The sequence below is a fragment of the Rhinoraja longicauda genome, chromosome 9 (genome assembly GCF_053455715.1).
Source record: "Rhinoraja longicauda isolate Sanriku21f chromosome 9, sRhiLon1.1, whole genome shotgun sequence".
Classification (NCBI taxonomy): Eukaryota; Metazoa; Chordata; class Chondrichthyes; order Rajiformes; family Arhynchobatidae; genus Rhinoraja; species Rhinoraja longicauda.
The window spans coordinates 23720932-23743487 of record NC_135961.1 but is presented as its reverse complement, the minus strand read 5'-3'; the positions used below and the strand labels follow the sequence as shown (position 1 = coordinate 23743487).

The following is a 22556-nucleotide window of genomic DNA, read 5'->3' as shown; positions in this document are numbered from 1 at the left end:
CTGATCTTTGTAACACTCAGTGTGCCTTTACCTTGCAAATTACCTTGCAGATTATGCATAAACCTGCCATCTGCCCTGGAATCCTTATTTAAAATTATTAAATCTAAAACCCACGAAAGGAGACAGCCAAAGAAAATTGACGAGCGGAAAGCAACACAAATTCATTCACTTTTCCACGAACTGTGACATTTCTGACTGCACAAGCGACAGAATTCTCCAAAAGTACTTTGGTGTTTTTCTTTTCCTTTTGTCATGTTATTATACAGTTAATCTGTTCTCGTTTTTCTGGGGTTGATTTAAGCACAAAAGCTCTGGAGAAAGGGATCTATTCAAATGGATTCTGAAAGAAAATCCTACCGAACAAACACGTTTCTGGCTGTCCAACGCAGCTCCGCACAATCGACTAATTGAAGGGCCGATTCCTCAACAGTTCTTTTTCTAAATTAAAATCAAATCATTAATCGTGAACAAAGCCCGAGGTAGTCACAGCAGGAAGGATCCCCCCCCGGGTTGGTAACGGGCTCATTACGGTTGACCGGGGGGAATTAGCACATTATCAGGCGACCTGACAACCAAAATGACAAGTCTTGTTTCTACAAGGCAAAGGTTGAACCGTGGTGGATTCACTAAACATGCAAAAATAAAACACGTACAGCTACATCTAAATCTTTTAAAATGCCAAGAGCCACAAGGTGATAAGTTGAGTGATTGGCTTTGTAACATATTCCATATATATTGTACCAGACTGTTGCTGCACAGTAACAAGGACTTTCTCTTTTAAACACTGGGGAAACACAGCCTTTTAGCCTCAACTGAGGTGTTGCTTGCCGGTGTTCCAATCAAGGCTGAGATTTACTGATTTCCATTTAAAACGGTAACAATATTCGTGGAAAAAGTCGGTGCTCCACGCCGTGGCGATGAAATCTACCATGGCACTCTGAGTGACAGTTGTTTCAAAACCCTTCAGAAAGTCACTTTTCAGCCCTTCGATAAGGTGTGATCGCATCTTCCAACTACCTAGTCGAGAGTCGTTAAATCAAAAGTAAAGCAGGCAGCTGGGGTCTGGAGCTGAACTGGGCACCTCTCCAATTTATCTGCTCCAGTATCCCAGAAATCTACTCCTTTCAGCGACTAGAAAATCCGAAGGGAGCCACTCCCCACAGATAATGTGGGACTAAGTTATTGCAATAAAACATAACTGCACAAAACAACAAACAAGTGGAGGAGAAAGGGTGATACCCCTTTAATCACAATGCTGATTCGTCTGGAAAAAAAACATCTTAGAAACCACAGCGCAGCTTTCTGTTTACCTGACTTTTTTACAGTGAGTAGTCAGTGAGGATTTTGACTGTTGCGCGTTAATATCATGATCCAACTCTGCTGTTAATTATGAGCCGAAATGTTGCTGAATAATTGGCCAGACGTGTTGCTGAATCATTTAATTGTTTTATATATTTAGTGGCGCAACTTCTCGGCCAATTAATTTATTGTGAAACTTAATGAAAATTTATATCTTCCATAAATTGAAAACGTTTTTTTATGCATCATTCCTTCAGTTCATGGCTTTTTACCCAGAGCACTTGGGGGAAGCCGTGACTGATTAAGGAACAGATTTTAGCAAAGTATTCATTAAACACCCGGTATAGGACTATTTTCCATTCGTCTATTTGACACGTAGATCAATCAGAAGGGTGGGTTTTGAACAGGAGTCCCTGCACTAATAATTAAAGAGCACAACAAACCAAACCGAATACTTCTCCCTTCCCGTTTGGCAACAGTTTAAATAAGTTGCCGATGAGCTTGGCAGGTCCCTACCTTAAGAATATTTGAATGCTGTAGCCGTTGCAAAAGTGTCATCTCTTTGACAAGTTTGTACGACGCCAATCGGTAGCAATCTTTCAATGTTCCAAATTGTTTAACGCATTTCTCCATGTCGTGGCCTGCGAAGTCCACCGATTTTAAGGCAACCGCCAGGGTCTGATTAAGAACCGCTTTGTATACTGCTTTTGTGTATCCAGAGCCCAAGTAATGGACACTGCTCGCGTTATTAATATCTGGACAGCTTAAAGAAAGCGAATGGAATTGAAAGTCAGTCTGCGGGCTACTGGAAGTGAAGGTGTTTTCTCCTTGAGCAGTTAATGGTTGGCTCCCGTGTAAACCCTGGCGTCTCTGCGGATGCTGCTGCTGGGGTTGAGGCTGATCCGGGGAGCTATTCTGCCTGAGGTCCATCAAGCGCCTTTCCAGCGGTCTGGCCAGTCTCCCTGCAGCCGCTGCAGGGGCTGACTGTTGCCGATAGCGGACAACCTCCTCGTACCTCTCTTTAATTTGCTTCAACAGGTCTTGGTCAGTCAGCCGGTTATAAAACACAGGCGGCTCGACGCTGTGCTGGTCTTGGGCGGTGTGCTCCAAACGCTGTTGTCGCTGCTGCTGATGGTGATGATCAAAACCGGGGATAAATAACAAATTCAGTAAAGTGCCCAGGAAGAATGAGAAGCAAAACCCAGCTGCGATGGCAATCTTTCTGCGTTTCATTTCGTTGTTAACCTGCGATCTGCGAGGGGTGCAGTGGAACAGGAGAGAGGGTGGCTGTTTGCAACTGAAGTTTTCATATGGTACAGTAAAAATCTCTACCCTGCAGGGAAGATAACGCTGGCTATTTCCCCCCTCCTTATGTATTCTACACATTGACTGCGCCCTCCTCCCAGACCTTGATAAGCAAAGCACCGTGACGTGGGGTGACTGACAGCCTGTGCAGCAGCCGAGCGGCGGGTGCCGCAGAGTAGCATGGGGGTTGTCGTCTCCCCTCCCCGTAGCTGGCGGCGCCTCAAGCAGATAGGACTACACATCCCGGCGGGCTGCGCGGCAGCCGAGTGACGGGCGCGGCAGAGTAGTATGGGGGTTGTAGTCCCCGCTGCCCGTAGCTGGCGGTGCCTCAAGTGATGTCGGACTACATATCCCAGCGAGCACCGCGGCAACCGGGAGGCGCCGAGCCCGAGAGGGGGCGGGTCCTATGTGCGGCTTTTAACCAATCGGAGCGGCGATGGGTGGTGCTCGGCAAATCTATTGACCAGACCGGATGTCAATCATTGAGAACGTTGCCCGGACGGGGGTTCATTCTCGCCCCGCCCCAAATCCTGTGCACATGACCAGTGGCGGCTCAGAGACCGCAGCGCGCCACTGCTGTAGATATGAATGAGTGGCGTGATTGGCAATGACACGCTTATCCATCAAGCGCGCATTACCTTGCTTTTAGCGACTAATTAACAGATGCAATTATGCCTCAAATTCTGGAGGAGCAGGAAAGAGGCAAAAAAAATGTTTTGATTAGTGTGGTAATAAATGAAGGGCGCGTAACCCGAGCATCTTTAGGGCAGCTTTTTACGCAGCTTATTCATTAAAGTTGTCAACAAATATTGCAGTAAACTTGCTGAAATATGTACTTAAAGTCAATGGGTCAATTCGGCCAATTTCTTACAAGCCTTATCCAATCACCAACAGGTCAACATTTGAAACGTGCCTTACGGTGATGGAGTGTTTTTATTAATATGATTAAACAGTAGTTTGACCTGTAACCTGTGAAATTCAGCCTGATCATATTCTCATAAGAAAGCGTTGACTGTTATCAGGTTTATTCATGCTTTATCATAAAACACCGAGAGTGGGACGAAAGTGGCTTTTGGTCGACTGCACACAGCACAGGAATATTTTTAATTTGAGATCGTCTGTGATCATTTCCTTTCATATTTATTAAGGCTGCTAAGAATATAATATAAATTATAACTACATTAAAATTGCACAGACAATTAAACTGTACTATTTTTGGTATTTATACGCATAATGTTAATTATTTGTAGATCATTACTAATTCTTCAAGAAACAAATTTTGCGTTCTCAAAATATCAGACAGAATGATTGTAAACATGCACTTTACTTATGCCCCTTGCCTGTTACATTGATCTCACGAACGTTGTTTAAACAATGAATATTGCAGAGGTTAAAGTACAAAGTGTAAATTGTTTGAATTAGTTACTCATCTCCCCACCCAACCCCCGTTACCACCCAGTCCTTTTGAGGCTGAAACTACAGAAACACACACAAACTAGTTGTTGCTGTTCTCTCCCCCCCCCCCCCCCCCCCCCCCTTCTTTTGACAGAACCTGGTTGATAACCGAGAGTTGCTGGTACTGTCTGTGTTTGATGTAAGTGTCTGTTGATGTTAATTGCGCTGCGAGTCTTGTCTCTCAGAAACCGTACAATTGGCGACTTATTTATAAACCCCTAAAGCGTTGCGCAATATACACTGCCCTCCATAATGTTTGGGACAAAGACCCATCTTTTATTTATTTGCCTCTGTACTCCACAATTTGAGATTTGTAATAGAAAAAATCACATGTGGTTAAAGTGCACATTGTCATATTTTAATAAAGGCCATTTTTATACATTTTGGTTTCACCATGTAGAAATTACAGCTGGGTTTTTTTACATAGTCCCTCCATTTCAGGGCACCATAATGTTTGGGACACATGGCTTCATAGGTGTTTGTAATTGCTCTGGTGTGTTTAAATGCCTCCTTCATGCAGGTATAAGGGAGCTCTCAGCACCTAGTCTCCTCCAGTCTTTCCATCACCTTTGGAAACTTTTATTGTTGTTTATCAACATGAGGACCAAAGTTGTGCCAATGAAAGTCAAAGAAGCCATTGTGAGACTGCGAAACAAGAATAAAACTGTTAGAGACATCAACCAAACCTTAGGCTTACCAAAATTAACTGTTTGGAACATCATTCAGAAGAAAGAGAGCACTGGTGAGCTTACAAATCGCAAAGGGACTGGCAGGCCAAGGAAGACCTCCACAGCTGATGACAGAAGAATTCTCTCTATAATAAAGAAAAATCCCCAAACACCTGTCTGACAGACCAGAAACACTCTTCAGGAGTTAAGTGTGGATTTGTCAATGACCACTGTCCTCAGAAGACTTCATGAACAGAAATACAGAGGCTACACTGCAAGATTGCAAACCACTGGTTAGCCGCAAAAAAATAGGATGGCCAGGTTACAGTTTGCCAAGAAGTACTTAAACGAGTGACCACAGTTCTGGAAAAAGGTCTTGTGGACAGATGAGACAAAGATGAACTTATATCAGAGTGATGGCAAGAGCAAATTATAGAGGAGAGAAGGAACTGCCCAAGATCCAAAGCATACCACCTCATCTGCGAAACACGGTGGTGGGGGTGTTATGGCCTGGGCATGTATGGCTGCTGAAGGAATTGGCTCACTTATCTTCATTGATGATACAACTGCTGATGGTAGTAGCATAATGAATTCTGAAATGTATAAACACATCCTATCTGCTCAAGTTCAAACAAATCCTCAAAACTCATTGGCCGGCATTTCATTCTACAGCAAGACAATGATCCCAAACATACTGGTAAAGCAACAAACCCGATCTGAACCCAATTGGGCATGCCTTCAGAATTCAGAATAGCTTTTATTGTCATTCGTTTTACCAATCGAAATTAATTTGCCAGCAGTACAAAAAACCAAAAAACACAAGACACACAATCCCAACACAAACATCCATCACAGCGACTCCAAACACCCCCTCACTGTGATGGAGGCAAAAAAAACTTCCTCTCGCTTCCCCCATGCCCCTCCCACGGACAAACAGAGAAAACTGAAGGGGACTAGCCCCCAAAACAGGTATAAGCTAAAGGTGGCAGCAATACAGGCCTGGCAGAGCATCATCAGAGAAGACACCCAGCAACTGGTGATGTCCATGAATCACAGACTTCAAGCAGTCATTGCATGCAAAGGATATGCAACAAAATACTAAACTTGACTACTTTCATTTACATGACATTGCTGTGTCCCAAACATTATGGTGCCCTGAAATGGGGGGACTATGTATAAACACAGCTGTAATTTCTACATGGTGAAACCAAAATGTATAAAAATTGCCTTTATTAAAATCTGACAATGTGCACTTTAACCACATGTGATTTTTTCTATTACAAATCTCAAATTGTGGAGTACAGAGGCAAATAAATAAATGATGGGTCTTTGTCCCAAACATTATGGAGGGCACTTTATTTACTGCAGTGGCTTATTCAGTGGGATGGTTAGAACCCCGCCCTGTTTATACGTTTAATGTGCTCTTTACTTTTTAATATACACCTTTATGAGGAACCCGACTTCATTTACATACATAAAAAGAACGCCACTACATTTGATCAAGTTAGGCTTAGCTTGATGGAGATGTATCTTCACCGTGGTCTAGGTTTCGTGGGACGGGGCGGGGTGCGCTGTCAGCACAAGCAATACGTGCTTTCGGAACCTAAAAGTCGAGAAATGTTCTCGCAATTAAGAAATACGCCATCTACTGTCTCACGTTGCAGAAACCCGAGAGGCCAGCATTCCGGTACTGAGTGACCAAATGAGCTCCTAGCAATAAATCCAACTCGTTTTAGAGAACATCTCAATAAAAATATCCACTGCACCAATTTGTCCGTGGTATAAACGACTATATCAACTGGATTTTTTTTTAAACTGTCATCGAGAGCTCCTCAGGGCAACATGATTTAAGGTTTTTTTTCCCCACACATAAAATGATGTTAAACCGCATCACGTAAAAACGTTAAGACAAATTTGTTATAGGTGAATCTAACGTTTAAGGATTTAACCATCAGGTAGATCATTAACTCATTTTCAAACATGAAAGATTAACGAATCAGAAATATTCAGCGATCTGTTTGTCCAAAAGTTGTTTAGGAAATATGTAGGAAGGAACTGTAAATGCTGTTTTTTACCGAAGTTAGATAAAAAAAATACTGGAGCAACTCAGTGGGACAGGCAGCATCTCTGGGGATAAACTATAAGTGACGTTTCGTGTCGGAATTCTTCACGCTAAAAGTTACTCCAGCATTTTGTGTTTAGGAAATGTGTTGAGTTAGTCACTTTAAAAAGTTGTAAATTCCTTTAAAACGAAAGGGGCTTTGTCTACCCAACCGGAATTAGTTGAAGAAGGAATAATCGAATTTTAAGTAATATTAGTTTTTTTTAACTCTTATTGGGTGAGGTGACATCATGGTGTTAAATGAACGGCCGCGTCTTTACTTTGTAATCAATCAAACCTAATGTGCCTTGAAGTCTCGAATCAGCATATTCAGGTTTTATCTTGTTAGTTTGCAAAGCAAGAGAATTGTCATTCTGGAAGCTATTTCCAGGGACATTTACTGAGCTCGGCACACGTTCACAACGGAGACCATTCAACTGGAGGGCTATAACAATCATTCAGTGAGCGAAGGCAGACAGTGTCAACAGAGTCAACAGTTAGAGAGTTCACCTTGTTTATATAGTATCCTTAAATGTCGTCGATCAATGTGCGCGTGTTTTACCAATGTCATATTTCTAGCGATTCCGTTAAAAAAATGTTGTTTCGCAGACACTGGCTTCTGTCCGATGGAATAAAATTCTGAATTCCGGACTTCAGTGCGGACCTTAATTAACAGACTCAAGAAGCATTTAGCAATAATGACCGTTCAACATATTGATCCTTTCGAGTTGCTTCTTGTACGTTGCTGGGGATAATACTGAAGATGCTCCCGTATATTTCCCGTGATAACAAAGGCGTTAGAAAATATGTGAACTTGTGCACAAAATTTAATATCTAATTTGCTGCTACTGTTTGATATATATTATTAGATCAAAACATTGATGTGCATCAAATTCATAAAAGTAGCAGCATATTAACAGCAACATATCACCACATGGTGTGTGATACAATAGGCAGTCCTCCAGTATTTTACTGTTTTTCATTCTGACTTCTGTTCATTGCGGTGTATTATTTGTAAGGACAATCTGGTTAGACATATTCGATTAAAAAATGATCATCCAATGGACTCGATACCGTCAGTGCTTTCAGATGGGTAATTTTCGTACTTTAACCATTTCCCCTCGGTGGCCACGTACAGAGAGAGAGTCGGCTTGCAGAGAAACGGTTACAGAATCTTAACTCATCAATGTCATCAAATGGAAACCAAATAAACGGATTACGTTGGTGTTAATTAGTGTTATATATCAATGCTTTAACGTGGTGTTGGTTGACATTTTCGCCGAGTAGATCCTTACCAGGCATTTATGACTCACCGCAGGAAATATACGGGAACGTACACTTATAGAACTCAAAAGTGAAGCGGAGCGGATTTCTTGCTGTGGGAGAAAGAAACAGAGTCAAACAAACCAGAGTCTGAGTATATTATTTTTACTAAAATACTACGGCGTCCACGTACGTTTTTCCAATCCGAATCATAGGCACAACTGCAATCAGTTGAATTTGAAACATTTGATGTCTGAAATTGGATTAATATCACAGGCGATTTCCCAGAGGTTTCCAAAGATGCGGGCCAACAATTAACAAAATGACAGTAGAGCTACTGCCTTACGGCGCCAGAGACCCGAGTTCGACCCTGACTACGGGCGCTGTCTGTACAGAGTTTATACGCTCTCCCTGTGACCAGCTCCGGTTTCCTCCCACACTCCAAAGAGGTACTGGTTTGTAGGATAATTAGCCGGTAAAAATTGCAAATTGTCCCTCGTGTGTAAGATGGTATTAGTGGACGGGATGATCGCTGGTCGGCGCGGACTTGGTGGGTCAAAGGCCCTGTATCCGCGCTGTGTCTCTAAACTAAACTACACTAAATTAAACAGGAATCAGATTGGGAGCAACCATTTCACAATTCAGCACCACGCGTTACAATACCGTGCTCACTAAATACAATCCAGATCACATCCTATCGTCTTGTACTATTTACTAATAATCACAATACTTGACTTCCTGCAAGTATTGGTAGTTGTATAAATGGTTCCTAACCTTAAAAAAAAAGTCGCAAAGTGCTGGAGTAATTGAGCCGGTACAATCTTACACTGAGCGCGGCGTTTTTGTAAACTATAAAATACATTGAATTAATCACATGTTTCCATGCCAACACTGATGCTTTGAGATTACAGACACCATTTAAATTTTGATTTACTACTTCAAAAAATGCTCCTTTTCATAATTTGGGGGTTGAGAAGTAAATCCATCTATGAATCAATGTTTGGATGGCGTGTCGCTTGTCCCATTCTACCAAGCGGTTTATAATATTGCACATCCGATATCAGCGAATCGGTTGCAAGACTGCTTTGTTTTCGTGTCCGTACATCTGTTTAATCTTCACACAATTTCTTATTAAAACGTCTATTAAATTAAGATCACGCAATGGGATAGAAAAGAGGCTACGTAGCTTGGATAAAACGGAGATTGAAGCGCCTGGCGATGTGCTGCTCACTGTTCAGTCAGTTAAACCATTGGGTCGGAACAAAGTTCTCTTTTTAAAAAAAAACACATTTCGCAATTGTACCAAATCCATTGGGAAGCTGCAAAAATCTTGGTGCGAGGGAAGAGATTATGTTAATATTTGAAATATATATATTATATTTGTATATAAATAATTGTACATCAAAGCACTCCTTGTGCTTTTTGAAGACAAGTTCGCTGCTTGTCAAATTAATGTAATAAACGACGTGGCACTTGTTAAGTTGTAGCAGCGGCGTTGAACACGAGAGCTGGACAGAATTCCTGTCTCAGTATTTCAGTTCCAATTCTTCGTCTAAACAGCTATTTCAAGTTGAAATGCAAGTACTGTACTGTCTCCCAGCGTCGTAGTCCCTAGACAGTCTGATTGACCAGCTGCCAAAAAGGATTTGCCTTAAACCCGGCACGAAGCTCATGGTCTACTTGGCAGCAGTGAACACCTCCCTCGTTTATGTCTGTCAGACGCAGACCACATACAGTAGGCGCCTCTGGAGCACTGGAGATGTACCACCAATGCTGCCTCTCCAACATCCTCCAAATCCACTGTTAGAATAAGTGAGCCTTTAGCATCCTCTCCCAGGCCAAAATCCTCAGTAGGGAGGCTGTAATATTCTGTAACCCCTGCATTCCCTTTCTTCCCCCCCCCCCTAATTGTCCTACCTATTCCCAGACCCCAATCAGTGAGTATAGGGGACAAATCATCCACTGTGATAATCCTCAACACGGAGGCTCTGCAAGGATGTGTTCTCAGCCCCCTTCTTTGCTCCTTGTACACCCACGACTGTGCAGCCAAACACAAATCTAATTCAATTTTAAAATTCGCAGATGACACCACCATTGTGGGCCGGATATCAAATAATAATGAGATGGAGTACAGGAAGGAGATAGAGAACCTTGTGTCCTGGTGTCGAGACAACAACCTTTCTCTGAATGTCAGCAAGACAAAGGAGATAATGATCGACTTCACGAAGTGAAGTGGTACACATACTCCAGTTTGCATTGATGATGCCAAAGTAGAGATGGTTGAAAACTTCAAATTCCTAGAAGTTAACATCACCAACAACTTCTCCTGGACTAGCCATCTTGAAACAATGATCAAGAAAGCACATCAACGGCTTTACTTCCTTAAACGACTTAGGAGGTTTGGTATGTCCCATACAACTCTCACTAATTTCTACAGATGTACCATAGAAAGCATTTTATCAGGATGCATCACAGCTTGGTTTGGGAACAGCTCCATCCAAGACCGCAAGAAATTGCAGCAAATTGTGGACGCAGTCCAGACCATCACACAAACCAACCTCCCTTCTATTGACTCCACACTGCCTGGGCAAGGCCAGCAGCATAATCAAGGCTGAGTTGCAACCTGCCCACTCCCTCTTCTACTCTCTCCCAGCAGGCAAAAAGGTATACGTGTGAAAATACACACCACCAGATTCAGGGACAGTTTCTTCCCAGCAATTTTCAGGCAACTGAATCATCCTACTACAACCAGAGAGCAGTGCTGAACTACTATCTACCTCTTTGGTGACCCTTGGACTATCCTTGATCAAACTTTGCTGGCTTTACCTTGTACTAAACGTTATTCCCTTATCATGTATCTATCATGTAAATGGCTCAAAGGTGATTATGTATTGTCTTTCTGCAGACTAGTTAGCACGCAACAAAACCTTTTAAATGTACCTTGGTACACATGACAATAATGAACTAAACTAAACTAAATTACTGGTTCCTTGTATCCCTCTTGTTATCATGGGTGGTGCAGTGGTATATTTGCTGCCTTTCAGCGCCAGAGACCTGGGTTTGATCCTGGCCATGGGTGAAGAGCCTTTTTCCGCACTGTATCTCAAAAGTCAAAAGTCTAAAATCATACCTTTCCCAGCCAACAATGGGCCATTATGGGCACCATCCTGCCTGTCATCTGTTGCCAGCCTGATTTGTTCTTGCCTTTCCTTGCATCCAGTTAATCCCCCCACCCCCTGAAGAAGCGTTCTGACCCTAAACGTCACCTACTCTTTTTCTCCAGAGATTCTGCTTGATTTGCTGAGTTACTCTATCATTTTGTGTGTATCTTCAGTGTAAACCAGCGCATATTTTGTCTGCGCCACTGTAATGTTTCAGTTTTGGTTAGTTTACTGTTATAGTAAGGAAATAGGCCCTCAGACCCACCATACACAGCAATGACCACAGTAGTTCTATTTATCCCACTTTCTCCACAAATTAGGGGCAATTCCACAAAGGACAAATAACCTACAAACCCTCACGTCTTTGGGCTGTGGGAGGAAAACGAGTTTTCAGGAGGAAATCCATATGGTCACGGGGAGAACGTGGCAGATTCCACGCAGACAGCACCCAAGGTCAGGATCGAACCTAGGTCTCCGGCGCGGTGAGGTGGCAGCTTTACCAGCTGTGCCACCGTGGTGTGCCAATGCTGATTCAAACCCTAGAACAGACTACTCTGGTCCTATACCAGCACCAGGCTGTGGAAACAAACACACCGAGCAAGAGCTTACCAGGTAGGCAGTGCACATATTCAAGGATGTTTTCAATGCTTCCTTGTTAAATTGCAACATTCCAGTGAATCCTGGGAATCTCTGAGCTATTAATACTGGGAGTGGAAAATCAGCATCTCAGATGGCTCTGAGAACGCCCAGTACCTTCAACAGGAACATGCTGCAGTTTCCAAATTCCTATGTTCTAGGAACAGGATTAGGCTATTTGGCCCATTGTCAACTACGCCAATCAATCATGGCTGACCTATCTTTCCCTCTCAACCCCATTCTCCTGCCTTCTCCCCATAACCCCCGACACCCTTACTAATTAAGAATCTGTCAATCTCCACCTTAAAAATATCCATTGACTTGGCCTTCACAGCCATCTGTGGCAATGAATTCCACAGATTCACCTCCCTCTGACTAAAGAAATTCCTCTTCATCTCCTTTCTAATGGTGCATCCTTTTATTCTGAGACTACGGCCTCTGGACCTAGACTCTCCCAATAGTGGAAATATTCTCTCCACATTCACTCTATCTAGGCCTTTCACTATCTAGTAAGTTTCAATGAGGTCCTCCCTCATCCTTCCATATTCCAGCAAGTACAGGTCCAGTGCGTTTAAATGCTCATCACATGTTCTACATTAATGATGAAAGGAGGGGACACATCACCTCCCAAACTATCCACCTCAATGGTTCAATTGTGCTTTTATTGTCATGTGTGCAAAGTGCTAACACAGTGAGATTATTTTTCTTACTAACAGTCAAGTAGAGTATTGCCATACCCCCGATCCTCAAGTAGCAATCGTACATAAATAGAGGCTGCATGCAAGAGCCGCCATGTTATGGCACCATTTTCCAAGTCCACTCTCCTTTCTTGGACGCCATGTCCCTCTCCTCGCCCGTCCTTTGTTCCCCAGGGGTGTCTCATGCAACCGACCATGAGGGTGGGTTGGCCAGACTCCAGTTCCCTCTCCTCTTCTACTAGCCTCGGTCCTCGCCTGCCGCTGTCATCACCAGTTCCCTCTTCCCGATTTCTGGTCTTCGTGGGACAAGCAGGGATCCCCTGTTCCAGGCCAGTGATCCACCAGATCCAACGTGCTGGGGATCGGCTTGCCGGGATCCCCCTTCCAGGCCGGTGTCCCGTCCGGTCCCAACAAGCAAGGGATAGTTTAGCGGGCTCTCCATGAAGCCACAACCCACCGGTCTGGGTCTTGAATTCGACCGCGCAAGAGCCGTAGACTCCTGGGAGCCTAATAAAGCATCTCCTGTCCCAGGCAGAGTCGATCGGTCCCTTGTTAGCCTCATCAGTCACATCACAGCCCACAGCGTATAATGGAAGCAAGCCATCTGCAGTCTCAAGGCACTTAAAGTGATTCCAGCATGGTTCATGGTTTTATTGCCAATATTATTTTTCCATCAAAATTTATTTTCAAATAATTTTCCTTATGTGTTGAATTTGAAAGGAACAGACAGTTGTCTTTAACCAAGCTTAGGACTTGCTCCCATCCAATCTTTCTCTTTGGAGCTTGCCCAAGAATAAAACAATCACATGTGGAGCCTTCTATCATATAGTGCCCTGGAATCATTTATTTTTCCAAATGATTTATGATTAAAATTGTTCAGGGGTGGCACAGTGACTTGGTGTCCACAGTGTATACATCCACCCATCCCCACCCCCTATTCCAATCAGTCCAAAGAAATGTCCCAATCCAAAATGTCGTCTGTCCATTCCCTCCACAGATGCTGCCTGGCCACTGAGTTCCTCCAGCACTTTGTCTTTTGCTCAACATTCCAGGACCTCCAGCTTGACAACATCTTTCCTTTAACATGGTGAGCAAAGTATGCAGAAGCCTCATGCAACAACTATAAAAAGCATCTCCAGGATGCATCAGCAAAATGCCACAGAGCTGAACGAGTAGCATTATAACTATAGACTTGTGTACGAGGGTCGCAACTTTGAAAAAATGGGCACAGACATTGATGAAACTTGTGGCATCAACATCATCAGTGATTGCATTAGGTTATTGATTTCCACCTATCCCTCCTATGGATTCACCAGCGAGTCCAGTGACACAGAAGAGAGGTATTAGGGAGAAGAGCGAGATGCACTTTGCACCTGAATTATTACTCCAGGGAATAATTTGAATTGAGTGACCAAGCTCATGAAGAAAGACGAGTACAGCTGTGTGCTTAAGTTATTGTATGTAGAGTTTTACTATTATTTCTTGGTATTTAATGTGATTTTTATTCAACGTGTTTTTAATTTATTTTCAAAATTTAACTAATTTAAAATGATATATCCATTTGTTTGATTTGTAAATGTATTGGACAATCAGAGGTATTTACAACCTCTTCAAAAAATTAGACAGTAAATAGAACATAGAAATTGAAACAACACAAGAATATACCCTTTGGCCCACGATGTCTGTGCTGAACGTGATACCAAGATAAACTAATCCCATTTGCTTGAACATGATTCATCTTCCTCTATTCTCTGCATATGCATGTGCTCAACTAAAAGCCGCTAAAATGCCGCTATCATACCTACCTCCACCACCACTTCCTGGCAGCGCGTTCCAGGCTCTCACCACCTTCGGTGGAAAAGGCTTTGCGTGGTAAATTTAGAGATACAGCGCGGAAACAAGCCCTTCGGCCCACCGAGTCCATGCCGCCCAGCGATCCCCGCACACTAACACTATCCTACACACACTAGGGACAATTTTTACATTTACCCAGTCAATTAACCTACATACCTGTATGTCTTTGGAATGTGGGAGGAAACCGAAGATCTCGGAGAAAACCCACGCAGGTCACGGGGAGAACGTACAAACTCCGTACAGACGGCGCCCGTGGTCAGGATCGAACCTGAGTCTCCGGCGCTGCATTCGCTGTAAAGGATGCAGGAGATACTGGGACCAATGTATGAAGTTGAAATACGCATAGAAAACCTCAGGAAAATAGTATGAAGACAGCTTTCTGCTCAGAGTAAAGCTTTCTGTGAATGTGCCAGATGGGATAACAAAATAACCCACAAAAATTTGTTCTGGCTAAAGAAGCTAAGAATTCAATGTGGTTTGGCTGAGTGTCCATAGGAAATGAAACAGGGATAAAATACAGGACAATAAATACAATTAGACCATGGAGAATTACAGGTAAAATTTGTAGCCTTTTAAAAGATTAAAGTTTACCATCATCATTATTAGTGTCATTACAGTAAATGAGTATGGTTCCGTGTCTCGCTGGGAACTGTAATCCTTGATGGTGTGGTTTTACTTCTTTCTGGAAAGTGAATACCATTAACCAGACCACATTTATTGGACCTCACAAACACTATGGAATGGTGTTGGAGGTCACTTTCTTTAAACTACAGTTGTGACTCGACAGTAGATGCAGCGTGGTGTTACATGAGGTTTTTTAGAAAACTCACCCAGAGTGAGTGAAAGAATGGGGGTGCATTCTCAGATTTCACAATGCAGGGAGGGTCATTTATACATACATTCACACTTTATAAAAACAATTAAAAAAACAAAACCAGTCTTTGTGCGAATGTGGAAAATAAAACACCAGCGGCTGTTGGCTTAAATTCTAGATGGAGCTAGCATTTGGAGAAAAAGTTAATGTCAGCAAAGTGGAGCATGTGCTCGCATGAAAATTGAGCCATATTTAAAGATAAAACAAATGCAGAGGAAAGTGCTTCAAGGTTATAAGTAAACACCATGTTAGGAAGTCTAGTGTTAATGCCAAATTCTTACAGTTGATGAAGTGAAGGCACCACCTCTTCAACAAAAGTTACATAGTTAGCAAATGTTAGTCGGTGGTCTTGCAGATGCCCCATATACTTCAATTGTGACTATTTCAAGTATGGAACACTGTTCTTGTAAATTCTGACATATTTTGATACTTAGCAATGACCTCAAGACAACATGCTCCTCTTTTCAAAACACCCTAAAAGCATACTTGCAGGCTTTTATTGAGGTAATTTTATTGTATCATAATTTCTTTGATTTTGTTCTAAAAGGTTTGAAATAGCAATCCTGGTTAACAAGTATTGATGTTTGTAAACTGTAACGTTGGAAGAAAAATCTATTAAATAAAGGAAATTCATTTTAGAGTGCTTACTGATGACTTGCTGATATTGTGTTCTAAAAAGTGTAAGAAAATAACTGCAGATGCTGGTACAAATCGAAGGTATTTATTCACAAAATGCTGGAGTAACTCAGCAGGTCAGGCAGCATCTCAGGAGAGAAGGAATGGGTGACAGGTTTCCTGCAAGAGGTTGAGGGGCAATGGAATGTGAAATCACCCCATTACTTCAAGTGAATGTGCACATGCACACCACGCACCCAGTTTGTCTTCTACTATAAATGGGTATTGAGTTACAACTAAAAATCAGAAAATTCATTCTGATACTAGAAGTTGGTATCCACCCACTCCCGTCACCAAAAGAATCCAGCAGAATCTTGTCATGAATCTTGTTATTAATTCCTGCAAGGGGAAAACAAATACATCCACTTGGAGTATCTTTGGTGGTACTCCCTTTCTGGTGCCACAGTTAGTGATGGAAATCTCTGAGTATATATGGCAACAGGATGTCACAGAGAGTCAGAGAGTCATACAGCATGCAAACAGGCTCTTCAAACTTGCCCACACTGACCAACATGTCCCATTTACTCTAGTCCCATCTGCCTGCATTTGCCCCATATCCCTCTAAACCTATCTTATCCATGTACCTGTCTAAATGTTTCTTAAATGTTGCTATAAAACCTGCCTCAACTATCTCCTCCAGCAGCTCGTTCCATGCACCCATCTTTGTGTAAAAAAACTTCAACTTTGTGTAAAAAAGTTATCCCTCAGCTTCCTATTAACTCTTTCCCCACTCACCTTAAAAAAAGTTAGATGAAGTCTCAATGAATTTCTTGGTGCAGTTTAGGCATGGGTCTTGAATTATGAGATGGCTATGAATGAAGTCAGAGTTTATTGTTAAAATGGTTATATAGTTTTAGACAAGATCCGCAGCCCTTGTTTGTACGGCAGGAATGAGAGTTTCTGAAAAGCAAAGGAAGAAATCCTGCAGTTGTGAGAAATCTGAAAGAGAAATGGACAATGCTGGAGATACTCAGCAGGTCAAGCAGCAGCAGCTACAGAGAGAGAAACAGCTAATATTTTAGAATAATGACCATCAATGGATAGTTTGTAAAAGTTCTAGATACAGAAGTCAACCAATTTTGTAAGAGTTAATTGAAATAGTCAGAGAGACCTTCAGGTAAACTCAGTAACGTCTGGCTGTAGATCACAATTGAAAATCTTTGGGTTCAGCCTGCTTAACTGCTTTCTTATACTTCTTCTTATACTATGTTACAAACTTATCCTTCTTTGTTCTTCCAACATTATTACTTTCTAGCTGTTCTGCAATGTTTTTAAGAATCTATAATTACTCATAAGCAGTCTCTGTCGAGGCTGTCTAAACTATTTATTGTCTCTGAGACCAGCAGGAACTGCCAGTACAGTTTACTTCAGCTACAACACAAATAAGATACTCCCTAAACAAGCAGGGATTATGAGTAATCTCAGAATAAAATCTCAGAATGGAACTCAGAATTCATTGCCACAGGCGGCTGTGGCGGCCAAATCATTGGGTATTTTTAAAGCAGAAATTGATAGGTTCTTGATTTATATAGACGTCAAGGATTATGATGTCCATATAAATCAAGAAAAGGCAGGAGAATGGGATTGAGAGGGGAAAAATAGAATAGCCATGATCGAATGGAGGAGCAGACTTGATGGACTAAATGGCCTAATTCTGCTCCTATGTTTTATGGTATTTTGTTTAGTTTAGTTTAGTTTAGTTTAGTTTAGTTTAGAGAAATAGCATGGAAACAGGATCTTCAGCCCACTGTGTCCCTGCCGACCAGTGATCCCCTAAACTATCCTATATAATAGGGACAATTCACAATTTTTACCAAATCCAAATTAACCGATAAACCTGTATATCTTCGGAGTGTGGGAGGAGACTAGAGCACCCAGGAAAACCCATGCAGTCACGTGGAGAACCCCATACAGACAGCGCCTGTAGTCAGGATCGAACTTAGGTCTCTGGCACTGTAAGGCAGCAACTCTACCGCAGCGCCACCATGCAACCCTTTAACCTTGAGAAAGATCAAGTTATTTGTGACAAACTCGAAGAATGCAACTCTAAGCAAATGCATTATATTAAACATAATTTGTGTTTACAAAAGTCTTCCCAAATTCTAATCCCAAGTTCATTTCCCTTCACAGAAGTACCTAAAAATCTGTTCTTGGCACAGAGATGGGGCAAGGAAATATAGAAAACTAGAATACAATCATAAATGCAACAATTTAAATGTTTTTTAGCACATGGAAGATGTAAAGGTGCAGCCTATTACCAAGTGGCTTATTTATCAAGCCATGTTCATTGGAATTCCAGTTATATACATGCCTGTTTTTAAAAATTCCATTACTTTAATGGAATCACTAGGTGGCTGAATGAAAAGAAGAAATTATGACTATTTGCAGCTACTTTCATTTTATTATTTCATGAGAAGGTCAACTACATGCAGGCAGAAGTCAAAGTCCAATTCTGAGAAAGTGTCTCTCACACACTCATATTTGCTCTAGCTACAGCAGAGTACAGCAGGAACAGTTTTATGTTTCAAGAAACAAAATCCTGAACAGAAATAATCCGAAGATATAACATTACTATTTCGATAGCTCAGCTGTTTTATTTCTTTGGAAGAGTTGCCTTGGCATCAAGCCGAGTGGTGTCGTAAGTCAGATCCATTGTTTGTGCGTGCCTTGTTGATTTCATTGGCACAGTGTCAGTGACTCCCCGTCCGCCAAGTAACCCAACAATGGACATATCCATGACTGTAATGAAAGATTTGCATTATTTGACTGTGGTGCCCACACAGTTTAGGGATAAAGAAAGACCACACTTTTTGCTCCTGTTTACCAGTAAAGAATTCTTGTCTATTGAATCAGATAAATTTGTGTCATCTCTATTACAGATATAGATTGCTATACTCATTGGTCATTAATACTCAGATGCCAATACAACATGGCTGAGATGCCACAGGGCAGCTAGTGAAGTCTTAAGCCCTCTCTCAAAAGCAAGTATCAATGCCCCAACTGTAGCTGTACTGCCTTTTGCCTAACTTGTGCACTAATTGCAACCTTGGTGAGAGGTTTGATGAAGAAAAAAGTACCACCACAGTGTTCTCTTGCAAGAAACATGTTGCCTGTGGAATGTGCAGCCTTGTTCAGAAGAATTGGCTGGGGTTGCAACTAGGATGCTGGGGGGGAAAGGAATGGAAGATCAGGCCGCAATGGCCTTCAATGTGGCCCCAAATCCTGGCCCTGGTGTGTTTTGTAGGTGAAACGTAAATGCATCAAGAGATCACGCCCAGACTTGTGCTGTGGGCCAAGTCTGCTCAGTAATAGTACTTGTATAGTTTTCATAATTCCTTTATCTTATATTTTTCTTTTCAGAAAGACAAATAAAGATCTGACTTTAATAGATTCCAATATTTCCTACAGCAGTAAATGTCATCTATCATAAAAATATAATTCACCATTTTATTGTAATTTGGAAATTAAATATTAGATAAGAGGACATAAATGTCTGTTCAGTATAATAACTTTCCTGTTAACAACCATGATTCCCATCTTACATCCCATACATCCATAGTTAAACTTAGTAAGAATCTATAATATCCCAACATCATGGAGATTGCTCTATTCACTGATCGCCAAAGCTATTGATCATGAAAGCAACATAAATGTAAGTTACTATAGAGATCAATGCCCAGTGCAGGTCAATTATTGGACAAGTAATTTAGAGGTCTCATGATCAATCCAGAGCCTCAAACCAAATCCCTCCTTGGCAGCACTGGGACATAGGTTCAGTTAATAATTTGGAATTCAAAAACATTAAAGAATTATCATTGGTGAAGAACACAAAGAACTGCTGGATGTCTGCAAAAATCCCATCTTGTTCACTTTATATCACTTGGAATATCACTTTAGAGAGATACAACATAGAATCAGGCTCTTCAAACCACTGAGTCTGCACTGACCAGCAATCACCCTGGAAAGAAAGCTGGGAGAAGCCAACTTATGTACCAGTGTATCCAGTGATGAGTAGCCACTGTTCTGGCAACCTAGAGCCTTTCCACAATGCACTATACGCAAATCAGGAATGTGATGGGATACTTGGTACTTCCCTGGACAAATGCATCTCTGATAGCTCTTAGGAAGTCCAATACTGTACAGGATAAAACAGCATACTTAGTCGGCACCCTATTCACCATCCTTAAGATTCACTCCTTTCACCTGGTACACATTGGTTGCAGTGTGCATGCTCTACAAAATGCACCAGCTACTCAACCTGATGACCTCCACTGCACCTCCCAAATCCATAATCTGCACTACCTAGAAGTATAATGGCTGAGCTGCATGGGAAAATCACCATCTGCCGAGGCCCCACCAGTTCATATGGCATCCTGACTTGGGACTATATTGCTGGTCTCTCAATATCACTGACTCCAAATCCCAAGGCTACCTTCCCAACAGTATTGTGGGATTATCTTCACCACCGGTTGAAGAAGATGACTCTGCATCATCTTCTCATGAGCAATTAACGGTGGACAATAAACGTTGGTCTTGCTACCAGCACCCAGATCCTAAAAAATGAATAAATAAATTAAAACATCACAGATTGAAATATGCACTCAGTGAGCATATAAACGGTAGCCATTTGCAAAATGCAGAGACTCAGTTTGGAACTCATAATCTTGCATGGATCGAATTACACATGCACTTTTCCCCATCTTTGCAACTCTTCAGGTAACAAATTAAAGCCTTGAATTAATATATAATATAAGAAAGCATCTGTTAAAAAATAAGCCTAGTTGTTTTTATTCTGGGTTGCTGGCTGCAAAGTCCAGAACATTCATTTTCGATTCCAGGAAGAACTAGGACATTCCTGAAGTATTGGCATGGTGTAAAGTTCTCAAAAGTTAAGAAGTCCAGGCTAAACTTTCAGAAACAAGTTGATATTGCTGATTTTCTGTTGGTATTGTTCACAGAGCTTTAACCGTAGGTTACATGAAAGACCACAAGTGGGTAAGGGACCACAAATGTAATTGTCATGAAATGACAGTGGCAACTCACCCTGTTGAAACACTAGCAAAGGCAGTCACTGACAATACAGGCAGACTCGACCAGAAAATCCAGCAACCGGACCTCAGGGCCTACTCAGCTATTTGAAAACTAGACAAAATATTATATATTGGCCAAGACATTAGTCAGACTCCAGGATACATATAAAATAACTCCTTGAGTGCAGTAAAGCAAGTAAACACAATGTATTAACAGAGAAAAAGAAGTGCAGCTGAAAAACTGTGGCCAGTCAACCTTGCTACAAATGAAAAGAAAACACAAAATTAGTAATTGAATCCGCTTGTATTATTTTTCATGCTGCCACGCATGCTAATGTTATGGTGGTACAGGCAATTTTTGTATTTGAACTATCCTGAATCTTAAACACAGTGGTCTCGTAGTTTCTTGAGCTGCGGTCCGACTGGTGATGTCTCTTGTGACATGGTGCACTCTGATGGAACAGATGGAGTAGTAACTCCCAGCAAAGAGAAGCATGCCCCAGTTTGTGCTCCCTGATGTGCAGGCAGATATTCTGAATGCTATAAGATACATTTGAGGTTCCTGGCGACGTTACAGACATGAACTAACTGGCACTCAGTGATATCCCAGGAAGGTCAACAGTCTCTCAACAGAGTTATAGATTTTCATACTAGTTAGTATATAGGCTTGCAGTATCATGGCCAATTCAGGACAGTCTTGACATAAACTCTATTTACATGTGCCCAGCATATTTTAGGCCTTAGCTCCCCATTCTACATTGTCTTATCTTCCAACATTCTATTCTATTCTATTCTAATAGGGCTAAAGGTGCTTGTAAACCTACTTCCTGAAAAGGTTAATGAACTTGAAGATAGACACATAATGCTGGAATATCTCAGCAGGTCAGGCAACATCTCTGGAGAAAAGCAATATGTGTATCTATTCCTCTTCTCCACAGATGCAGCCTGACCCGCTGAGTTACTCCAGAATTTTGTGTCTATCTTTGGTGTAAACCAGTCTCTGCAGTTCCTTCCTAAACTTAATGACCTTGAAGACAGTTCTATGATACATCTGAGGGTATTGGGACACTTCATCATCGCTTCCTTCTCAAAACTGACATCTAAAAATAGGAGACACGTTAGATATTTGAGAGGGTTCCTTCACTCTGATTTCACAAACATAATCACGCACAAGATTAATAATCCTTTGCTTTCACATGCAAAACCCCTTTAGCAGAACATTGGAAATATTGCAACAACACTCAGTATCCTGCTTATGAGCAATGTTAAGGTCTTCATAGATCAGTCCAGCTTGGTGCCTTACTAGTTTCACTTATATACCGGAGAGAAAGCTTTGAGATGCATTACCACCTGCAACATCTGTCAAACACGACCCTTTATTGGGCATTCACGCTTGTAAAATGAGCCATGCCACTCGTGAAATGTTGCTGGCCACACAGCAGCTGCTCCCATTCCTTCTCTGCTACCCTGAGTCTGGGCCAACAGCATAAATGATGCAGCCTCATTTCTGCTGATCTTGCAAATTTACAACTTTGTA

At 41.8% G+C, this 22556-nt stretch overlaps 1 protein-coding gene and 1 long non-coding RNA gene across 2 annotated transcripts in view; both read right to left on the bottom strand.

Annotated features, from left to right (window-relative positions):
• Positions 1 to 2698, bottom strand: part of pkdcca (protein kinase domain containing, cytoplasmic a) — a 60715-nt gene extending 58017 nt beyond the window's left edge. The window contains exon 1 of the mRNA XM_078405818.1: positions 1816 to 2698. Within this exon, the coding sequence (XP_078261944.1) occupies positions 1816 to 2685 (870 nt within the window). The 5' untranslated portion in view covers positions 2686 to 2698. The remainder of the gene's footprint in view (positions 1 to 1815) is intronic.
• Positions 2699 to 4435: 1737 nt separating this feature from the next.
• LOC144596929 (uncharacterized) lies at positions 4436 to 8537 on the bottom strand. Its single transcript, XR_013547664.1, has 3 exons — positions 8285 to 8537; positions 8142 to 8204; positions 4436 to 4704 (listed from the first exon to the last, which is right to left on the bottom strand). It is a non-coding gene; the product is annotated as an uncharacterized LOC144596929 (long non-coding RNA).
• Between the last annotated feature and the right edge of the window lie 14019 nt (positions 8538 to 22556).